General features: G+C 41.9%; 1 protein-coding gene across 4 annotated transcripts in view; it reads right to left on the reverse strand.

Annotated features, from left to right (window-relative positions):
* Positions 1–204: 204 nt before the first annotated feature.
* The window catches only part of alk (ALK receptor tyrosine kinase), a 434,911-nt gene continuing 413,123 nt past the window's right edge, over positions 205–21,992 (reverse strand). For 3 of the 4 annotated variants that reach the window (XM_081603122.1, XM_081603118.1, XM_081603119.1), the window contains exons 18-29: positions 18,806–18,961; positions 17,793–17,906; positions 15,486–15,672; positions 14,694–14,784; positions 14,451–14,515; positions 14,229–14,358; positions 12,848–12,945; positions 9,753–9,845; positions 4,504–4,605; positions 4,263–4,397; positions 3,986–4,076; positions 840–3,064 (exon numbers count right to left, since the gene is read on the reverse strand). In XM_081603122.1, the coding sequence (XP_081459248.1) occupies positions 2,030–3,064; positions 3,986–4,076; positions 4,263–4,397; positions 4,504–4,605; positions 9,753–9,845; positions 12,848–12,945; positions 14,229–14,358; positions 14,451–14,515; positions 14,694–14,784; positions 15,486–15,672; positions 17,793–17,906; positions 18,806–18,961 (2,297 nt within the window). In that variant the 3' untranslated portion in view covers positions 840–2,029. The other variant, XM_081603121.1, reaches the window with a different exon arrangement.

The following is a 21,992-nucleotide window of genomic DNA, read 5'->3' on the forward strand; positions in this document are numbered from 1 at the left end:
AAAACAATTTTCAAGTAATATAATGGTAATGGAAAACAATATTACAAGTTTGCCCTCTCAAAACTTTTAATTTCTAAAGGACATGTAACATAGGAACTGGTTTAGGGACATTTTAAATATCAAAAATTAAATAAAAAACATATAAAATGGATACTGGACAGGATAAAATAGAAAACACTTTGCATCATCTGTAGAGCACGATGGAGGAGGAACGATGGTCTGAGCAATGTGCAGTCATTGAGTAAACCATGACTAAAGTATTTTGAGAAATGCATCCACAGGATAATGATCCCAACTAGAACAAATCTACAGCAGATTGGCTGAAAATAAAAAAAAATAAAGCAGTGGTTCTCCAGACTCACTGCTCTAAATGTTGAAATTGATCCAGCATGCAGTCGCAGCCTGCAAGTCAGCTGATGATGTGGCAGCAGGGAAGCATGCAGGGTTGCACCAAACGTGAAATATAATCATTTATTGCTGCCGATTGCAGATTTACCTGAACCTGAATCATGACTGAAGCTTCAAATACAAGTGGGCAAAACAAAGCTCTGCATATTTTTTTTTTTTAATTCATTCACACAATAAATATGATGATGTAACGACTAAAATAAGCCATGAATGAAAAGGAGTGTAAACGTGTATCTTTCCCCTTTGGCGATGGGATGAATCCTCTGTCTGATGACGTCCAAACGTTTCTGCTCTCATGTCGTCCGTCTAAAACGTGCAGAATCCTCTACAGGCTCGGTTCTGGTCTGCAGGTGAACCAAATTCAACCAATACCTCTGGGGCCAGTTACTGTTAACGACTTGTAAAAACCTGAAACAAAAGCTGCAAGCAAATGTAATCATTATATAGTAATTTATTAATTTTGGCGGACGTTTTTTTGTTTTTTTTCTGAAGGGCAATGTACAGCTTTTACCAGAGCCATGGTACAATACTTTATAATTATACAACATTTACATGTGCATTTGGGTTTTATACATCAAACGACAGGTGAGCCGTGAAAAGAGGAACACGGAGTGAACGTGGTTCAGCACAGGAGACAAAGCAAAATAACTGATTAGCCGATAGAAAACTTTAAATACAGAATGTGGCAACAGCTCATGGACTGACCAAATACCATCAAAGCAAAGGCTTCAAAAAAATAGTCTTCAATAACCAATCAGAACAGACTCGTTAACGATGGGAGCAAAAAACCCGAGTTTTCACACATTTATATTCCACAACAGCCATCCTAGGATAGAAAAAAGGGATAAAATATACAAATTAGAGATGGAAATCAAAGTACAAGATCAATCCAACAATAACAATGGTTTCTATATGTAGAGGGGAAAGAAATATTTAACAGAGTAAACGGTCTTTAGATGTGCCTTCAGTCTTTTAGATTCACCTTAAACAACAAACGGATCGATTGTAACCCGAGTTCCATTTTTTTGGGATTGTTTTTGCTCTGCACTGATAAAAATATATGAAAGCAGATTTAAAAAAAAGTTGGCTTTGAAGAGCCGTTCATCAATAATTTATACTGCCACTTCCAAATAATAAATAAATGAATTTATAAATAAACAAGCAGGCAAGCAAAAAATCTACACTTTTTTTTTAACCCTCCAGTTTTTTCCCCCAGTATAAATTTGTCTGGTATTCCAGGGTCTGACTTGAAAAATAGCCAAAGTTCTGTACGGCGCCGTGGTTCTGGTTCTGTAGTGGAGTGGCAGCAGTGGGCCACCAGCACTCGAGTCAATCAAGCCGTCTGGTAAAATAAAATCATTTTCCTCCCTCAAGTCCTTCTAGCCACAAACATACAGGAAGTCAAACTTTCTTTCTCAGTTTAAGCACAACGATGAAAAAATACATTTTTGAGACTTAAAATTCTTTTACTCTGTATTTTCTTCTCTGTCCACCTCTCAAAGCTTTTTTTATGTGCTTCAGGTCTCCAGGGGGGCTGGGGTGGGGCGTGTCCTGTAAAAGACCCATTTCAGAGAGAGGTTCTGCCTCAACATGAAGAACCAAAACTTGGAGACTTTCTGGGCTAAAGCACGGTGGCATTATGGCCCTCCATCCTGGGCAGCCTCGTGTCCTGCACTGTCCCCATGGTAACGAGCAGCGGCCGGTTGTCCTCTGACATACCGGCACGGCCCAGGGTCATCGGAGCGGGCATGGACGGCCCTCTCTGGTGGGCTGCTGAGCCCATGGAGGTGCCTTGCTGGGGCAGAGGGGGGTTGGCGTCCAGCGGCAGGCCCGGATCCTGGTAGCCGTACCCAATGTTCCCGCAGGGGAACCTCCTCAGTCGATACAAGGGAACTGGGGGTAAGGCTGTTGAATCTAAGAGCAGAGGTGACTGGGCAGCAGGAGGAGGTGGGGGAGGCAGCAGTGGCCTGCAGAGACCCTGCTGCTGCTGCTGGTGGTGCAGCAGCTGCAGCTGGTGTTGCTGCTGGAGCTGATGCTGAAACTGCTTGTGCTGGTGCTGGAGACCCAGCGAGCCCGCCACTTCAGCCACTGTCCGGCCCACATGCTCCTGCCCCTCGCCGGGCACCCTGCCGGCGCTGCCCCCAGGTCCTCCCACCCCTCCCTGCCGCTGCTGCTGCTTCCTCTGCTGCTGCAGGAACCACGAGCCGTAGGTGGGATTCCACAGACTGGTGTTTTTCCCGCCGTGGCCGTCCTTCTCTTGCGGGTGACCCTGGGTAAAAGCCAGGTTTATGTGCCCTCCCTCCAAGCTCGGCTGGGCTGCGGGGTGAGGTCCCTTGGCAGTGAGCGTGGACGGGGCAGCAGAAGTGACCGTGTTGGTCACAGAGGTCTGCATGTGAGGCTGGTGAATGCACGGCTGGGACGGAGCCGGCGTCAGTGCTTTGGCCTCCGCTGCTGCGCTGGTTAGGACCACATGCTCCCCTCTCCTGTCCTCTGTGGGATAGGATGGGGGCAGCTGCAAAGCCTCCCCATCAGGCACCTGGGCGTTCAGTAGAACTGCCGGCACTGCGGGGTCCTCTGGGTGCACGGGTACTTGTTCCTCCTCCTCAGGAACAGGGCCATACTCGACGGGCAGAGCCATGGTCACCACATCAGGGTCCTGAAACGAGGTTTACATCACATAAAAATCCTGTTTCTTTTGTTTATTATTCATGTTTTCGTGCTCGCTACATGAGGGTACGAGATTTTGAGTGCAGCTGTGCTTCATTATTATTCATCAGTCTCTCAGACGAATAAAGAAACTCTGGCAGAAAACACTGGCACATGTTCCTAAATCTGCGGTAATTTACTGAATCATTCAGCTATTTTTGGTTGAGGACCCATATTTACCTCCAAGTGTCTTCGTAACACTGACTGCCAAAAGTATTCACTTGTCTGCATTCAAACACCCACAACTGTGACGGCATACACTATTCCGGGAAAGCTTTCCGGAAGGCTTAAGAATGTTTGTTTTTTCTGGGAATTTTTCCAGAAGCACATTTCTGAGGTCTAACACCGATGTTGGACTTGAAGGCCTGTGTCCAAGTCTTCATTTAATTTACCAAAGATGTTTGGTGGTTTGAGGTCAGGAATCTTTGCAGGATGACGTTTGAGCTATTGTGTCCACTGACCCTGCTGTGTTATTCCACATGTCCTCTGTTTTTGTTGTTCCTTACAGTAACTGGACTGTGCAATATTTTATATTCCACAGGACATTTGTAGACTTTGCGCTGATTGCCTGCTTGATTTGGAGCTGAGTTTTCCACCCCTGTAGTCATGGTGATGGAGAAACGTGATGATTGTTGAGATGGCAAGTGAGTGCATCTCTGTTAAACGTTGTGGTGGTCTCCCATCTGGAACTATAACTCTGTAGGCTAGAGTTGTTTTTGCATCTTTAAAACATTAGACTCAAATTGACTGAAAATAACATTTTCAGCACATCTGAACAGATTAAAGAATCATCAGAAATTTACTAATTACACAAATGAAACTTCTACTACTATTTATAGCTGATATAATAATCCAACAGAGTTTGGTTTACCTGTAAGCAGTAGTCAAGTCTCTCCAGAATGGTGGAGAAGTTGGGTCGATCTTCAGGCTGGTGCTGCCAGCTCTGGGTCATAATGCGGTACCTAAAACATGGCAGAAATTAGTTATTGTCCTTATTAAAGTGCACAGCATCGTGAAATCTTTTAAATAACAATCTGGTGGCCTCTGTTATTGAGATTAGAGCCTATGGTGTCCTTGTGGGTTTTATTCAGAAGAATGAACGTATTTTCTTAAGGAACTGTAAAGAAGCAATGAAACTAAACACTTACACTGGTCCAGGACAGTTTTTAGGCGGGTCCATCCTCCCTCCGTTGGTAACAAACTCCAACACTTCCTGGTTGCTGCGACTTGGATAAGGCATGTAACCCAGAGAGAAGATCTCCCACAGCAGCACACCAAATGACCTGTGATGAGAAAAAAACATTTAGTCTTAAACGATGGATGTCGTCAAACCTGAGAAAAGAGGAGGGAAATTGGAGCATAAGATGACGGCAAACTTAGGATTCTCACCACGTGTCTGTCTTGGACGTGAAGATGCCCTCCATGAAGGCTTCAGGTGGCATCCATTTGACTGGTAACATGGCGCGCCCGCCCTTCCTGTAGTAACTCGCCCTACGCAAATAAACAGAGTTTGAAAAGGACGATCAGCTGCAGCTGAAAACCACAAAGCTTCCCAATGGCCTTTCTGTGTGGGCCTGGTTGCTTTCCTAGGGCCCAGAATCAATCCAGGTTCATGGCAAGAAAAAAAACAACAGATCTGAAATTAGATTTATTAATGTAATATAAAGATTTTCTTCCTAAATTATCATTAAATCATACCTCTACTGACAGGAGTGATGTTTCATTGTGTGTTACAAGTATGAGTCTAGAAAAATGTCCAAAAAGTTCAGGGAAATAATTACTGTCTTGCGGAAACGAGGTAAATGGTTTTAGGCCTTAGCAAGATGGATACAAGAGGGTGTCCAGAGGATCCTGGGAAGTAGCAGTTTAGGAATTATTGGATGATTTTTTTTTTTTTTAAGAAGACTTGAAAGGAAGATACTAGAGAGGCCATATTTTTTTCCTGACTTGAACTTCGTTGAACTCTCTGATTGAATATTGAGAATATGAATGAGATGGAAGCCTTTAGTCTAGAGAAGTGTGCTGAGATTCACTAGGAGCAGCAGATCAGAACAGCATAAAAGTACTAAAGATGCTCGTCATGAAGGGGTTGGATAGGTTTGACACTTAAAGTGGCTTTCTGCGTTGAATTTGGAGATCACACTGGTAACATTAGTTGTGTTGAGCTATTTAATTGTCCTTGATTGAAACAGCTGCTAGCCTCTACATTTTTCCATAAACCTAATTTGCAGATTGGGTTGGTGTTGGGAACTCTGAAAGAACGTCCAATTAGGAAAGAAAGGGAGGCGATCACTCACTGAGCTGCTTCTAATTCCTGGCACGGGTAAAGAAAGGATCTCATCTCTGTTGTATCTGATTTTTGATGCTCATCAAGGTCTCTGCCTGCTTTATTGCACAGAGCGAGGACAGATGTGAGGGGGCTGCCACTCCACGTCCATGACGAAAAAGAAGAGTCTGAGGATTTATGATCTGTGGTGTCGCAGCTGCCTTTGTTTGGCATCTTTTGCTTCTGCAGAGCAGTAAATCAATTTGGCATTTAACTTAGTCATAAAATGTCAATTTTCTCCCCAAACACTGCTCTATAAACACAGAAAGCACTCAACGATAAATAATAGTGGGTGCTGGGCGGTTGTCAGCCGCGGGCCATGAGATTTTGGAACTTGGTAAAGGAGCCGCAGCAGCTTTGCTGATTTGTCCCACAGCTGACCAGAACGGATCTGTTATTACAGCGGGCGGCTCCCAGGTGTTGACGAGACGCGGTGTGAGCAAACAACCCAGTTGGTTCTTTCTGGATGAATACATAGTTGCATAACGCAGCAAAAACAAACTTTCTTCATAAGGCGATTCAGTGACGAGCAGCAGAAGCTGCGAACTTTTTAAAAATCTTGCTTGAAGGTTGTTTTTTCAAATTATGCTTTTAATCTGACAAAACCAGCCTTATTGGAATAAATACTCTAATTTATTGGCAGTAACTAAGTGATGAACAATAAAGGGTTATATTTTAAAACTGATGGAAGATTTTGCATTTTGATTAATGGAGATTCAGGTCTGAATGAGTCGGAGTCAAAGCTCTGCAGTTGAAGCAAAACACAGCACTGGACTTGTTGAAAGGGACGTTTGTCCAAATATTAAACACAATATTTGCAGAGGCCTAAGAAGACATGCAATATTCATGCAGTACAGCCAATCTGTAGCTCAGCCTCAGAAATGAAACAAAGCAGGTCCATTTGTCCAGAAGTTGCTCTAGTGTATTAAAATACAAATTCACCGGATTTCTTAAAATCCAAAGTCAGAATGCTAATTTCCTTTAACTCAGAGCTGCAGCTGTGGGTCTTCAGGGGTTCAGTGAGCAGAAATGAATTCAGATGACATGCAAGCTGCTAATACAGTTAAAAGGGAAACGCATACTTATACGATTGGCAGTGGAAAATGACCCAGTCGCTGAGGCAGAGAAAACAATCACTAACAGATTCTGTTTGCTTGACAGATTATCTAAATGCTCCTGCAGGGCTCTTATTCACCCGGCCCCTTAATCTTTCACTTAAAGTAAAAGGATCCCAGCAGTGAAGGGAAATGGTTCATGGCAACACGTTTAGACGTACAATTACAGAACGGGATGCTGCCATCATCTTCTCCCCCACCCATTCCTTTGTGCTCCTCTAATCATCGTGTCCGTTTTTATAAAGAACGGCAACGGAGCTTCAATGAGACAAAAGCAGCTTTCCCACAGAGCTGCTTCTAGAAGAATAGCAAGGTTGCTGCGAAACATCGATCAACACACGCTTTTTGTTCTGCTGCTTATTGCTTTATCTGTTTCAAGAGAGCAGGTAAATATTTTGATGAAGACCTTTTTCAGTGAGCAGCGGATTAGGGAGGATTAGGCCGTCTCAGAAACCGAAACCTTTTTATGCCTGTGTGATTCTGTTGGTGTAACTCTGAAGATGAATCAGGTGTAAAAAGCAACAGCGGAGGTCAGGATGGCCTGTAACACCTGTAGCTGGTGAGCTGGACGTCCAGCCTGCTTTTATTGAACGTCTGCACCTGGATGCACTCCTACAGGCCTGTCGGTAAGAAAGTACACCCCACTTCAGTTCCTGTGTTTTAAAGAGTCATCTTTAGTGTCGATAATTTGGTCATCTTCTGTGTTAATCTGTTTTATGGTTCTGGAGGATCTGTCCCAGATTGTGTCGACATTCAGCTTACAGATGGTCTCACTTTTTTCCTAGCATCCTTTTGAACTCTGAAGATTTAGAAACCGAAGATGCACAGGCCATAGCAACGCAAAAGATGCCGCAATCTTCATCCTGCCTGTTTGGGTTCCTCCCCATCATCAGGCTTCGTCTTATAATCAAACAGCCACGCCCGGCTAAAACCTCACATGGGAGAAGGAACTGTGATCTTATGAAACACAACTACAGAAAAAACAAGGTGTGGGGTTACTTTTCTCTTTAGAACAACTCCGAATGCCAGACATTTTGGGCCCACGACCTTTAGATTTGCTGTAAAACTGAAGGTGGGAGAGATCAGCAAAACTGAGTCCAGAACCAAATCAGAGTCTTTCAGCGGGTGCTGTGGATAAGACAATCTGATAGTCTCAGTGTTTTTGCAAAGAAGCGTGGGAAAAAGTTGGCAAGTGAAGATGTGACATGCTGGTAGATGTCTTCCTGAAAAACGGGGAGCTGGAAAAGAATCGAAAGTTACTTCAGCAAAGTCTTAGTTTAAGTTTAAGAGTGTGCAACTTATAACCACATTGTTTTTTTTGTTTTTTTTTTACTGCTGTAAGACTTAAAGACTTTTTGGATGTTTTTTGTTGAGTTTTAAGTTACATAAAAGATTTAATCATTTTGTTGCAGCATTTTAACGAGTGCTTTCACTTTTTATATCCACTTTACCTAATTATATATGTTGATCACTGATGCTGATCAGTTAATCACTCCGTATATCACACACAGCTTGTACATGTTTTCTTCTTCTCTGTTTACTACATAACTACATTTAAAAAAAAAAAATTAAATAGTTATTATTCCTGTGGAGTCCCAACTAGTAGAGCCCGATAACTTAAAAAGAAAAAAAGTTTTTTTATTTTTTATTTTTTTTTTTACTACAGCTGTTCATCTACACCTGTGAGGCTGAGTGAACCTGTGCATGCTGGTACGCCTGCAAGTATAAAAACCTGGCATTTAGCCGAGTCCTCGCCGCTCACTGTGCTTCCTGTCCCCAGCGATCACCTCAGAAAGAGTCGTCAGTGTCTCTTGGCACACAGCAGTGGCACCACAGCGTGAATTGGCCGAAATAATACAACAGTTAAGTTGCCAGATATGATCAAAACGGGGATCATAAAACCCTGACACCGTGTCACCAGGAAGGAACCAGAACCTGGATCTGGCATCCGCAATTACATCAGGCTGTCCTGGTGTGGCTCCTCAGCAGCTTTCTCTGTCGGATGATTCAGGAGCGCGGCGTTGATGCCGAGAAACGCTGCGCCAGATTCCCTCTGCTCTAATTTCTGGGACGATGAAAGGCTTGGCAGCTCTCCCTGCTGGATTCCCGGTTCATCTAAACTTCATCACATTAAATTGTGTTTGCAGGAATTTTAATATAATTAAGACATTGTTGAGCTGCAGATGAGCCGATGTAGATTAAATGATGTCATTTAGCTGAACTTGAAAATTTTTTATTACACAAGGCAGAAAAACTATTAAACTTACTCAGACTTTCAAACCATTGATATACCTTCAAATTACACTCATAATTTGACCAATTTCAGTCCATAAGTTTCTTGCGAACCACTTTGTGGTAGTAGATATATTATTTTATACCCATCATTCTGTGCCAACTAAAAATATTTTAGGGGATCCAATTAGGATTTTTTTTTGCGCCAAAAGGTCCAATTAAAACTGTTTTTTTATTCTAATTAATGAACCAGTGTTGTCTAAGCAACCAGGTCTCACACCACCTATTCTTTTTTTACTACCCCCTTATTACACGGCGGAATCAGAACCGACATCACTGATTTGTATTTATGTTTTTGAGTTTTAAGGATAAAAACAAACATTATTACAACTAGTCAAACAAAAAAATGTGAAAATGTAATATAGAAATAGTTGAATTTGGAAATGTAAAATATGCAGGAAAGGACAGAAAAAGTCCGCTGTAGATCGTAGGAGAATTTAGCACCATGTGAACAAACATAACAAATGATTTAGTTTAGCTTGAGTTTCTCTAGAAATGTTTGAATCGTATTCTCTAATGCTTAGTGTCAACTATGGGGAAGTAGCAGGACCATTGTGTGACCTTGACCCGCCATGCTGCTGAAATGTGCTATACTAATAAAACTGATTGAAACTTGACTGATTGTAGATAAAAGGAAAAATAAAAGTGGTCACTGAGGAATACATTTTCCAACGATAAACTTCTAGAAATTTCTAGACTGATTTCATATAATTATAAGAATTTACCACATAAACCTTAGAGGACTTCTCTTTCACTCTATTTAGGAATACTCTTCTTTTGACAACTGATGTAGATGTCATGTCCAAAGCTCAATTAAAATGTGGATGTGGCCCCTGTTGTATTGACAAAAACGAGTTGTCTTGAGAGAACAGGCATTATTTCATGTGCTGCAGATTCCAGCGTACCTGTAAATGTCTCGAGCCATCCCAAAGTCTCCGATCTTGGCCACTCGACCCGGCCCTTTGCAGGTTAAAAGGCAGTTCCGAGCTGCAATGTCCCTGAAAGCAAAAAAACAAAAAGCATTATGAGATCACAGCTCGCACCCACATTGCTGGATGGAGCATATAAATAAGAGGGGATGCAGAGCGCAGCAAAGTGTCATGCTGAGCATCTGCACAGCTTGACGTATGCCTCATCTCTTCTGTAGTTTAGCAGGAGTTTTTTTTGCATGCATTTATATTTATAAAAGAGTTTGGTGGCAAAATGCCCACAGTTACTCCCCTTTTGGATCTGAACTTTAGTCTCGCCCTGGGCTTGCCGGCATTTAGCAGCTTCTGGATATAAATGCTGCAGAGTCATGCAGGGAGAGCGGCTTATAGAGGAAATCTCATATTTGCACAGCACAGATTGAATCTTTAAGAAGAATATATGTAGAGACCCCCCACACACACACTGCTGCTTACTCCTCCAGGCACCAAACCGTCTGTAAGTTTTAAGGAGCGACGCTGAGAGCATACAGAGCTGTGGCAAGTGCGTAACCATGGCGACATGGCGTTACACGCGGCTCGAAGCAGATCATGAGTCGGGAAGAGGATGAAGCTGAATAACTCGTAGTGATGGACGCCACAGCGGAAAGAAACACATTGTTTTGATGTTTGGCCTCGGTAGGCCTGATTCAGAGAGATAAGAAATGACACAATGAGGATGAAGTTCAAGTTCAGTCTGATTTAAACCGATGCCTTTAAAACCGGGTCTCCCACTCCAGAGTGTCAAACTATTCAACCTAAGTTGCTCCGAAACTACTTTAAATCTGAGAGTAATTCGTCTTGAAACGAGAAGTGACTTTGCTGCTCAGCTCCTTGTTAATAAACTCGGCTTTCAAAACCAATCGGAGAGACTCCTCGTCGGTTTCATCGCGCCGCAGATCTTTGCTATTCAGAAGTAAGCTGCAAACATTCAATTGTGGCGTTTCTCAGGTACATAAAAAGACCCAGAGATCTTTATCAAAAGCCTCTTTCACCACGACTGAATCCATCGGCTTCGGGTTTGAATAAACCCTGAAGGTTTTTCTTGACATTTTATCACAGTTAACCTTTTCGATTGAGCCGAGAAATATGTTACTTTAAACAAAGAACAAACTGCTGCGATCCTGCTCAAGGAGAGGGAGACGATGCTGGTGCTAGTGGTGCTAGTTCTTTTAAGGTCGTGCTGCTTCTCAATCAAATCTGATTACGCTAATAAACGATCCACAGTTTCATTGAGTCTGTAGTATGGTTAATACTGTTTAATATTAATATTGACGACAACGAACTGAAAGGTCAAAAGTAAAAAATAAACCAATTAAGATAAATAGAATCACACTCATTGGAAGGGTTACATGTAAGTTTAAGCATGAACTGTTTAAACTTGCTGAAAGTTGACAGTATGACGTTCGACTGGCTATGCTGGTATTTTAGCAAAACAAGTTGCTAAATTTCACAGTGACATTGCCTTTGCTTCTAACATATGCATTGTTTGCATGTAGCAGAAGGGATAAGAATTGATTAAAATCAGCAGGTTAAATCTTTTGAGGCGATTGGCTTCCTTTGCCCAGCGGTTAATTTTGCCTCTGCCCTTCCTAACTGACTGCCGGTTTGGTTTATACAGTGGGCCATGTTGCGCGTTCTGCCAGAAAGTTGTTAATATGCTTGTCGAAAGCAGACTGCTTCTATGCAGCCTCTTTCTGCGAACACTGTTCAACCAGTGCTTCTCCCGAGGAAATGTCTGTATGCAGTCGAGAGGAATTTCAAGGCAAAAGTGTTTGAATTACTGAGTGCAGTCACTTAAATCGAAGTGATGAACCCATTCGCGTTTTATATATCACCTCTGAAAAGGGCCACAGTGCGAGTGAAGGGCTATATTTAAACCCGAGCAGTCCTTGTATAATGATGGAGGAGAATTCATGGAAATCTGGCGCTTTCAGGCATTTAAAATGCAACAGCTGCCGCCGCAAACTGAGGTCTGACTGGAAGGCCATGCAGCCCACAAACCTTATATAAACATTTACAACTGACTTTAATAACAGTAAATTTTAAGTGCACGTAAAATATGTTTTTTTAATTTTTCTCTGCAGATCTCACAAACAATTTGTTATGTCAATTTTTGTCACCTCTGTTTATTATTTGAGGTTCTTTTCCGCAACACAAATCTGCCTCCACTCCCACCGCGACACGAAGTCTCTCGCATTGAATAAAGAAGACGACAAATAAAACACTCCATTGGTCATTTACTGGATTTTCAGCTGGAGAAATAATGAAAGAAACATAAAAGGCAGATTAAGTTGTTCTCAGACAGCATTAGGCCTCTGAGTTAACTTGTTGAAGCTGCACACAGCTCAAGATTCAAGCCTTTAATCCACCTGAAAAACGAGCCCTGTTCATCCAGCGGCCGTTACTCAACCTCAAGTAAACACACCTTCATAAAACTGAAATAAGCCTCAAGGACAGCAGTCGGGGCAATTTTAATACAGGATTGAGGAGAGAAGATTGGGTTGTGCAGAATATTTTAAGAGACGGCCATTAGACGGATTGATGTAGCTTTACCGTGCCACGCTGGGCCAAACAAGGTTTAATAGGCTCCATTTGTCAGCAGCTAATGCTTAAAGGTCCGCAAGAAGATCCTATTATACTGCCTCAACACAAATGCAGAACCAGCATTGACCTTTCCTCATTTTAGATATGCACAAGTTTTTTTTTTCTTCCTTCTTTTCTTGTGGACATTTTTTAGAGCTTTTTTAACGTGCGTCTTCTCATCCTTCACCAAGCACTCTGCTCCTCTGACTTGTGGCTCAGAAACAGACCGTAAAAACACAAGCCGGCCGAGCCATCTGGCCGCTCGCTTTCTAAACTCATTTACTTGTTCTTTCTGAGATCATATAGGAGGCATGAAGTGTGCAGAGTCCATATGTTAAGAGTTGGATTGATGCAGTTTGTTAGTGTGAGTCGATTTGATGAATGAGGGCAAACTTTTACTCACTACATTTATAACCTCTACTGTTTTTGTTTCTCATCTGTTCAGATACCTGTGTATGAACTGGTTCTCCTCCAGGTAGTGGCAGCCCTTAGCGATGTCTCTGGCCACGTTGAGGAGGTCTACCATGGTCAAACTGGACGGCTGGTCCTATACCACCGGATGAGAGACGGAAAGAGGCCAGAAATAACTCGTTACTCAGTTTATCTGACAAACACAGCAAATCTAAATACAGAGCAGAGACTTCAGATGGACTTTAAATACAATAAACTTTTAAAAGATTCAAAGCGCATTTGCTCCAAAGTGGAGCTTCGTAGTGTTTTCTCTGAGTTTGGAGTCTCTAAACTCCCACATGGGAGGAAACCTGCAGGAATGCATTCAGAGTCAGGTGTCCCATCTGAAATATATCGATTCTAACTCCTTTTAGTATTGCAGGATGCTACCACATCAGCAAGAGAAGCAGCTCTACACCAAGCTCCCCCATGATTAGGAAGTTCCCCCAGGCAGAGTCACGCCATTCTAAGGACGAAGTGCAGGTTTAGCTCAAAAGTTTGAATTTGGGATCTTTTTCTTCAGGACATGAAAAGGTTTCAAGTCCTTCACACAAAAACGAATCGCAGAAAACCAACAATTATTCCAACTGGTGCCTGAAACTTTATTTCAATAAAATACTGATGAAACACTTAGAATGTTTTAGTTCTGCTTTAAAGAGAAACACCAGCCTAATACAATCATTATCTGGTTAATTAGTCAGGCTTTCTAATCAGGCAGAGCCAGCAGTCAGCTACTTCGCCTCCTAAACCAAAGGCCTCTTCTTGAGAGAGAGTTGTTGATGAAAGTTAAAGCGAAACTTTTAAATCAGCCGTTTTGGCCTAATTTTGCATTCTGTGGGCCATTTGAAATGTCTCTGGTTATTTCTGACGTGCTTTTTTCCTCCAACTTATAAAAAAAGCAATGTCAACCATCAATAAACAATAAAAAGTGTTTTTTTTAAATTACCTGCTTAGTGTTGGAACTGGTTGTTGTTGAGGTCAAAAATGTAGTTTTTGTGATTTAGATCAACCGTTCCCCGTCATGTGGATACGCATTACACTGCGTGTCGCTCATGTCTTGCCTATACCTAGTCTTGCTTCATGCCTGCACATGTGCATCTACCCGGTAAGCACAGGATGTGAATAGAAAGCCTCTTATGTGCGGTTTTATTTCTAAAACCGTTGGCCACCTGTCGAGCACCAAAGTGGAGACACGGCTTGCATCTGGCCGCATTTAGCAGCCGCTCTGTTAGAGTTTAAAGCGTCCCTGGGGAGACTCTAGCAGGTGAATGAGTGCTGATGGTGCCTGATGAGTTTTACTACAATTTTAAAGTTAATGTCAGTCCTAAAACAAAGGAGTTATTTAAGTAATCGACTGTTAGGCAGAGCGGTGCGTCTCACCAGCCGGGGTCTCGTCTCCCTCAGGAAGGTCTTGAGGTCTCCTCCAGCCATCAGCTCCAGCAGGATGAACCGGGGCATGGCCTGCAGACTCACTCCGATGCAGCGCACAATGTTCTGGTGGTTGAACTTACTGCAGCACAGAGAAGATTGGGAACAGAACCGTTGCTGTGTGAACAAGACATAAGGAGGAGAACTGTGTGTGTGTGTGTGTTTTGCAGTTACCTGATGATTAGAGACTCCATGAGAAAGTCCAGCTCATCTTGCTCAGAGCAAACCTCAGGAAGTGTCTGGAGTGAATGACATTATTCTGCGATTAATGCCGATGGGCAGAAATAAATACTGCATTTCGCTAATGATGCTTAAGACGAAGTTCATTATTCCCCTTATCCAGCATCTGAGCTGCACCCATATTTATAAAAAACAAAGTTTGAGCTTTTGAGCTGCTGTTTCCCCAGCAGGACTGACCTTTACAGCCACCTGCAGTGGACTCGGTTCACCAGGTATCCCCACAGCCAGACCTTCATACACTTCCCCAAACGCACCGTGACCCAGACCCCTGCAAGGAAACACACAACCCTGTCATTTACTGCTTCCATCACTATTTGTGTTTTAAAACGGGCTACGCTGTCCTGTCTGACAAATTGAATCCGAGACAATTTTAAACAGGAAAAGTTTACAGGATCACTGTAGGTACAAACTTTAATGGTTTCTGGCCATTTTGCATGTGCAAATTTGTCCTTTTCATAACCATGCAGACAATGTCATACTGAGAGACACTGCCACATAATAGAGGCACATTATCAGACAGGATTACCACCAGACAGCCCAGTAAAAATGTAAAACATGCTGGTAAAATGTTCACAGACGGGAACAGTCAGGATGACAATCACACGTTAAAGCATCCACGCTGAACTTGTGAAGATATTTTAGCAAATGATTATGGAGAAATGAAACAAAAGTGACTCTGGAGGGACTTTTTAGGAAGATTTTCTCATGTGGCCATAATGTGAAGAAGTGTGCAGCATTCATGCAACGGTAACCTCAATCCAGGATGATCGTCCATCATATGACTCGTTAATTGGACCAATCAAAGATGACCATCTATTCCTCGGTTAATTTAAATTATATTAGATAATTAGGAGCCCTTTCTACATGAGATAAAAAACTAATACATTGGGAAATTACATATCTAAAGGCCAACATTGCTCAGACTCTTCTCTTTAGACAAGCAGTTGTAGTTTGCAGTGATTTTCCCACCTGGTGAGGGAAATGTTGCGCCGTGGCACCTCCTTCAGGTCGCTGACTGTTGCCGTCTTGCCGCCGAAGCAATAGTTGGGGTTGTAGTCGGTCATGATGGTGGAGGCTCGCAGCTTGCTGAGCTTGCAGTCCGGACTCTGCAGCTCCAGCTGAATGGACTGCAGCTCTGTGTGTTTGCGCCTGTACACTGGTGATAGAAAAAAAAAAAAAGCGAAAGAGTTTGATTCCCCCGTTGAGGCGTCCGCAATTTAAAAAACAAACAAAGCCCTAAAACCGATCTTCTTGGAGGAAATTATTGCTTGCGGCTACACTAGACAGGCTGGAATGCTTTTAAAGAGGTTATTTCCCTAAAGGCCGATGTTTGAACAACGAGGACTGTGACACTGGATTATTTCTGTTTCTGAGTAATTGAACCCTCCATGTCAGATGATGGAAACAGTCTCAACGTTAAACCCAACATTTAAATCTGTTTTTAAAATGTTCATGTCATCTTAAACAAACTGTTATTTCCATCATCCACCTCAAGTTAACACGAATGTCAGACTTCTGGACCTCACACACACCAAAGCAACAAGCCTCGACTCTGCAAACATATTATTCGTCTGCAGAGCTATAACAGTGCATTTATTTACAAAGTAATGTCTAATCTACAAGCACTGCCAGCTGATGGCTAAGCAGCTATCCATCACGAGAACTCGTCTTTCTGCCCTGTCCTTGTTTAAATCCAGATCCTTGACATGTGGAAGTGGTCGTCTGAGTGTGAGCGGGAGTGGGCCTGGATGACACTTTGTCTGCATATGTCTGACTGTCGTTGCCTGAAAGCAGCCAGTCGGATGGCCGATAGTCCGTCCTGGCCGCAGGGATCAGCTTTTGCTTTGACAGAAACTTGCAAAAGGCTGAAAGGGAGGAGGCACCAAAAGTGACTTTTATGCAACCAGAACAAAACTGAATTAAAAGTAGGCTACGCAATTTTCAGCGGTGACATCAGGAAGAGAAGAGGAACCAGTATAGAGGCTGAACTAGGTCCAGCTCTCGCTCCGTTTCTGTTACCGCAGAAGCAGGGATCTGCATTTTTGACCCAAAATGATCAGAAAAGGGAATTTGTCAACACATTTTTTCATTATTTTGTGGGCAATTTCGACTTTACAAACATGCACTTATTTTGTAATGCCAACCAATTTGTGCAGTTTCAAAAGGCTGAATCAACATGTTTGGTGGGTTTATGTTTTAAAAAGTCAGCTCAAGTAAAAAAATGGCGTCTTCACCCTGGTGGGCATCATTCGGCTCCTGGTCGATAGTAAACCTCCTGCGGGAAACGGCGTCATTAACCAAAACTTCACAGGGAGAAACTGGCGAAGGTCACAGTTCATTTGTGTGCAGCATCACTTTCTAACACACGCAGGGCAAGAGATTTATTACACTGGAAAGTATTTTATGTGTCTATTTACTCCAGAATTCCATTTTGTCAGATTGGCTAAAGGCACAAAATTGCTGTTTTTGATTGGGTTTATTTTTTATATATAAAATACATTTAAAGAACTACTTGTTTTAAAAGAAAATTCAGCAAGAAGATTATTCGATTCTTAAAGAGGAATAAATATAATGTTTTTCTACACCAGGGATGATCAAGAATTTACTTGAGGACATGTTTTTAATGAAAAACTAAATGAAATCCAGCACTGGAACTGTTTTAATGAAAGTGCATGTATTTATGAACCAACATTGTGGTGGTTGGAGTTTAGGAGCTTTTTATGCTTGAATAATTCATTGGTCAGTGTTGAGTACATTACATTATGGTGTGGTCCTATGATAATGAGGGAAATGGTGTCCAGAATACAAATAAAAAATCTGATCAACTTTGAGGAAGTCTGGAGATCTCTTTAAATGGTTACTTGGAAGAGACAAAAAAAAGAATGATACCGTTAAATAGTTCCGTACTTACAATAAACAAAGCAAAACTAAATATATTTATTTAACACTCATAATGGGATGTAGCGGTATAGTTGTGTATTGAGCCAGAAGTTGTAATTACAACTGCGTTTTCTCAAAAGCCAACATCAAAATCAGACATGGCTGCCGTCTACATAAAAGATTCACTTATCAAATTCTTTGGAGGGAATTTATGAGAGTCGCAGGATTGTAGGATTTTACACTAGGAGTCTGTGAAAATGTTGTAACAGCTTTTCATGCAGTGAATACACAAAAATATGTTTGCTTCCTTGACCGGCAAGTGAAGTCCAGCCTGACCTTACGATTAGGCAAACAGAGACACCGTAACCGTGGAACACGAGGGCGCCTTGTACGTACTTATCATGACACCAGACACCGCCAGCAGCAGGGCGGCGATGAGCGCCGACGTGCCCACAGACAGACCCAGAGCCAGGTGGGAGAGAGACGGCTGTGGAGGCAGCCCGGTCGCCTCTGAGAAACGACAGGAAACAGCAGCATCACACACTGGTAATCTTCCCCGGAGGAGCATTAACATTCAGCAAGCTACACACATCTCCGGCTTAATTAATGATGTGAAAGCGATGACACAACAGAGCCGAGGAGCAGCGACGGCTGGTGCATGTAAAAATTGTGAGTCGGGGGGCGGGGGGTGGGGGGGGATCTAATTTCTCTTGTCTGAGCAGAAGAACAAATCTGCAAAAGCGAAACAGACCATACTGAGAGCGTGCCCTTTAACGACCTTACATCATTAATGCAAACAGATCTGCAGATCAGGCCACGCTTAGGCCCATTATTGTGATGGTAATAGGCCTGGCATTGTGTTTTAAATTGAGTGACACTCAGCCATGCTAATTATTTTCCGAATTACATCCATTAATGTATTATTTACCGAGATTACAAATTATATTTGAAGGGGCAATTCCACCTTCACAGGAGTTTGTCTACATCTCTCGTTCCTAGTTTAACCCAAGAAGAAGAGTCAAAAGTGATACTTGGCTTCTGCTGATGAGGACTGGCTAAAGATGCAGAGGCATGAAGTCAGAGAACGAGGGTGAAACCTCGAGTTTTCTAAATCCACATCAAGATAGAGGGCTTTTCTGTGACAACACAACCTGACTAACACCTCTACAGTTAGCTTATACTGCTTATTATCATAAATTATTAAAGGTCTATTAAATAAAAAATCCCAAGACAAAGAAATAATAAATCTCAGTCCCCCCCAGGCTTCATTACATTTGGAGATAAATTCATTATCTGTTCTCTGAGTCACACTCTGTTAGAGGCAAAATCCTGCTAAACTCATTTCTACATTTATTTAGGCGAAAGGATGAGAGATCGGGAGCAATTGTGCGGTAGATTAAGGGTCTGACCCGAGGCGTTGATACAGGACACGCCGTCTGCGGCCAGCACCAGGTCTTCATCGCAGTAACAGATGATGCCGTCTTGGCTCTCGTGGCATTCGCTGCTTTCACAGTGGCTGCAGTTCTGCACGGGGCTGATGATCACCTCTCCGTCTCCCTCCAACGCTGTTGGTGCAAAAACACAGAAGGAACAACAGATCAGACGTGTCTCTAGATGTCTAGACTGAAACACCAGCACATGACCCGCATGTAGAGAATATTAAGCACACTCTGGTTTACCTGCAATCGCCATTCGTAGTCACTTCGGCAAGCCGTTTGGGTCTCAAATGTGATATTTGAGGACATATTAGATCAACTATGTCCTCATATGTTTCCGTCTACACTGGGAGACATTGCTGACTCTATGACTGCAAGGTCGTAGGTGGCTTTTGTGCTGGTTTTCTTTGTTGCATGCATGTGGCATTCTGGTTTAGCATTTTTACTTTGGTCTCTATCCAAAAAATACTCATTTTTAAATTCTTGTTGCTTCACTTACTGTACATGCAACCCAGCTTTTTAATATCTATATCCATTTATCTGAGCCAACGCTCTTGGCCTCATGCTATGCTGGGTTTATATTTTCCATCTCATTTGATGCCTTGTATCTTAAGAAGAAGCTCTTGTTTTTTATTGTGCTGGTCCCCGAATATTGCATGGTCTGACTCGGGGTGAATTTACTGTGGCTTCCTCTTCTGGGAGGTTCAGCAAATGTCTTACAAGACGACAACATGTAGAGACGCTTAGATTGACGATTAGTTAACCAAGTGTATCTGATTCTACTTTCATTTATACATTTAACAAAAGCAGCAATAGTGCACAAAGAGCCGCTGTAACTTTCCATTTAAATAAGCAAAGACCTCACACTTCCCATGATTCCCACCACTGTAAGCACACTAAGCATTTAAAGTGAATACAAAGAATGGAAAAGACTGTAAATCAGAAGTAGTTTTGTTTCATTTAAAGAAATCCAATTGAAAAACCTCTTTGAATGGCAACTACAGATATATTTGACTATATTTTGCCATTTTGACACCTAGTTCAGCTTAGACTTGATTTCTTTCCAGGCCAATTAATATCAATTTGACATTTTATAATTAAAAAATAAAGAATCTGGGTCAGTAAAATAAACAATAGTTAAACCTCTGATGTAATTTCCTGGAAATGATCCACAAGCTGCCCTGGATGGTTAAACGATCCTCTCCGTCAGCCTGCTTACAAACTGTTATGTAATACAGATTAAAGTTTAATGTATAAGCAAACAGCAGCAGCTCTGGGCTCTCACTTTTCAGTCAAAAACACAGCAGCTCAGACAAGCATGTGTCTTGAATAGGATGTTTTGAATTTCTGGATGACCCGGGAGAAGTTGCAGACGAGAAATAATCCATTATTCAAATGGTGCAGCATCACATTTGGGAAAAGACAAAAAAAATAAAAGTAACATAAAGCTAAGCAACTCAAAAACTGATTCTGTTCAGAGATGCCAAGACGAGACTCTTAGTCGGTTTACAAAAGTTTTCTAATATTTAAGTTTTCCAGTATTGATATTGTGTGGAAAAAATGCCCCAGATTCTCATTGCACACTTTTAAAATTGTATCTGTTTTTTTATAATCCTTTTGAAATTGGAGGTTCTTTGGAGATATCGTTTTTCTTTGAGCAGTTCCTACACAACCAAGAGCATACTGAAACTACTTCATATGACGCGATACAAGTTGTGATAAGCAGGGTGGACAATAAGGAGAAATTATTTAATTGCATAGCGCCCAGTTATAAAAACACCCGAGGAGCTAATAGCAAACATTTGTTGAAAATGGTTCATCCATCCATTAATCACTGTAAACAGAGTTTATTAATAATCTCATTTCCTGCTCAGTGTGTGTATAGTATTCATATCAGTGACCTGCACTGACCCTTATGTTTGAATCAGAAACACAATCTGCTCTGATGGTTATCTGCAACAATTCATTCCCTCTCTGGGATTACGGCTTCCTGCCACAAAGAGTCTCAAACTGATTTCATAGCATTTTCTTATTCTTGATACGAGGACTTCCGGCGTCTTGATTGTAAACAACATGCAGAAGGAACAAAGCAGTCTCACATGAATTAGCTATGGATTGTCAATGAAAGCATGTGCTATTTAGTAAGCAAAGGCGATGCAGTCATCTGCAGAATCTATTTTCTCCCATGATTCTCTTATCTACTGAAAGTACAAATACATAAATCTAACCCAGAAACACTGGGGAGGTTTCCAAGGAAGAATACAAATGTCCTGAATGGAGCTGCTCACTGCATACTAATGAGTATATGTGCTCCTGTGTGCTGTGCATCTTTAGACACAGTCAGCTCCTCCATGTTGAGTGAAGAGGATGAAGGTTTTTCTGATAATATTTGCAGATTCAAGTCCGTTGCTATTCAAAAATACGTTATTTGTCTTGAAGAGAAATTAAAATGATGTCGTTACTCAAATAAATTATCTAAGCATCTTTAAATGCAGATGCTGAAGACTGTGGGCAGAAAATAACTCCTGTAGTCACCTGTGTTACTGCGGTATCTGAAGAAGCCTCTGACTGAAGACACTCAATTGTAAAGCAGTTTGATGAAGATGATGTTCAGGGTTGTACTGTTGTTTATTTCCTATAGATACCCTCTTTGCAACATTATCTCCAGTGGTTCCACATCAGCCCCATCAGAACCAGCCTTCCTTATCTGGTCGCTGAGCCTTTTAAGTCCCTGGATCTGACGCTGCTGACCCAACAGATGGCAGAAGAGATGACACATATCTCCACAGCAGACTCAGCTTTTTGCTGTAAACAGTGAAAGGCTTAAACTTCCTCCGGAACAAGAATCTGCTTTGTTCCTTCTTGTACACATGAAACAGAAGTCCAAAGATAAAGAATTTAACCCTGGACCGCCACATCCCAAACTAAAAGCCTTCAGATATGGTGTGCCTGCTCTACCACGATGCCATACACCGGCACCGCTGTGAATTATTGATTAAAGGTTTGTAGTCTAATGTTGTTCATTAGCTGTATTTTAAAGGGGCAGTATTAAGTAAAATACATTTTTTTTGCTTTACATCATATTATAATGTCATTCACTCATCAAAAACACACCTGTTGCCTTAATTTTTTTCATGCATGTTTAGAAATCCTTTAATTT

Source organism: Poecilia reticulata, chromosome 22 (assembly GCF_904066995.2).
Source record: "Poecilia reticulata chromosome 22, P_reticulata-male-v2, whole genome shotgun sequence".
NCBI lineage: Eukaryota > Metazoa > Chordata > Actinopteri > Cyprinodontiformes > Poeciliidae > Poecilia > Poecilia reticulata.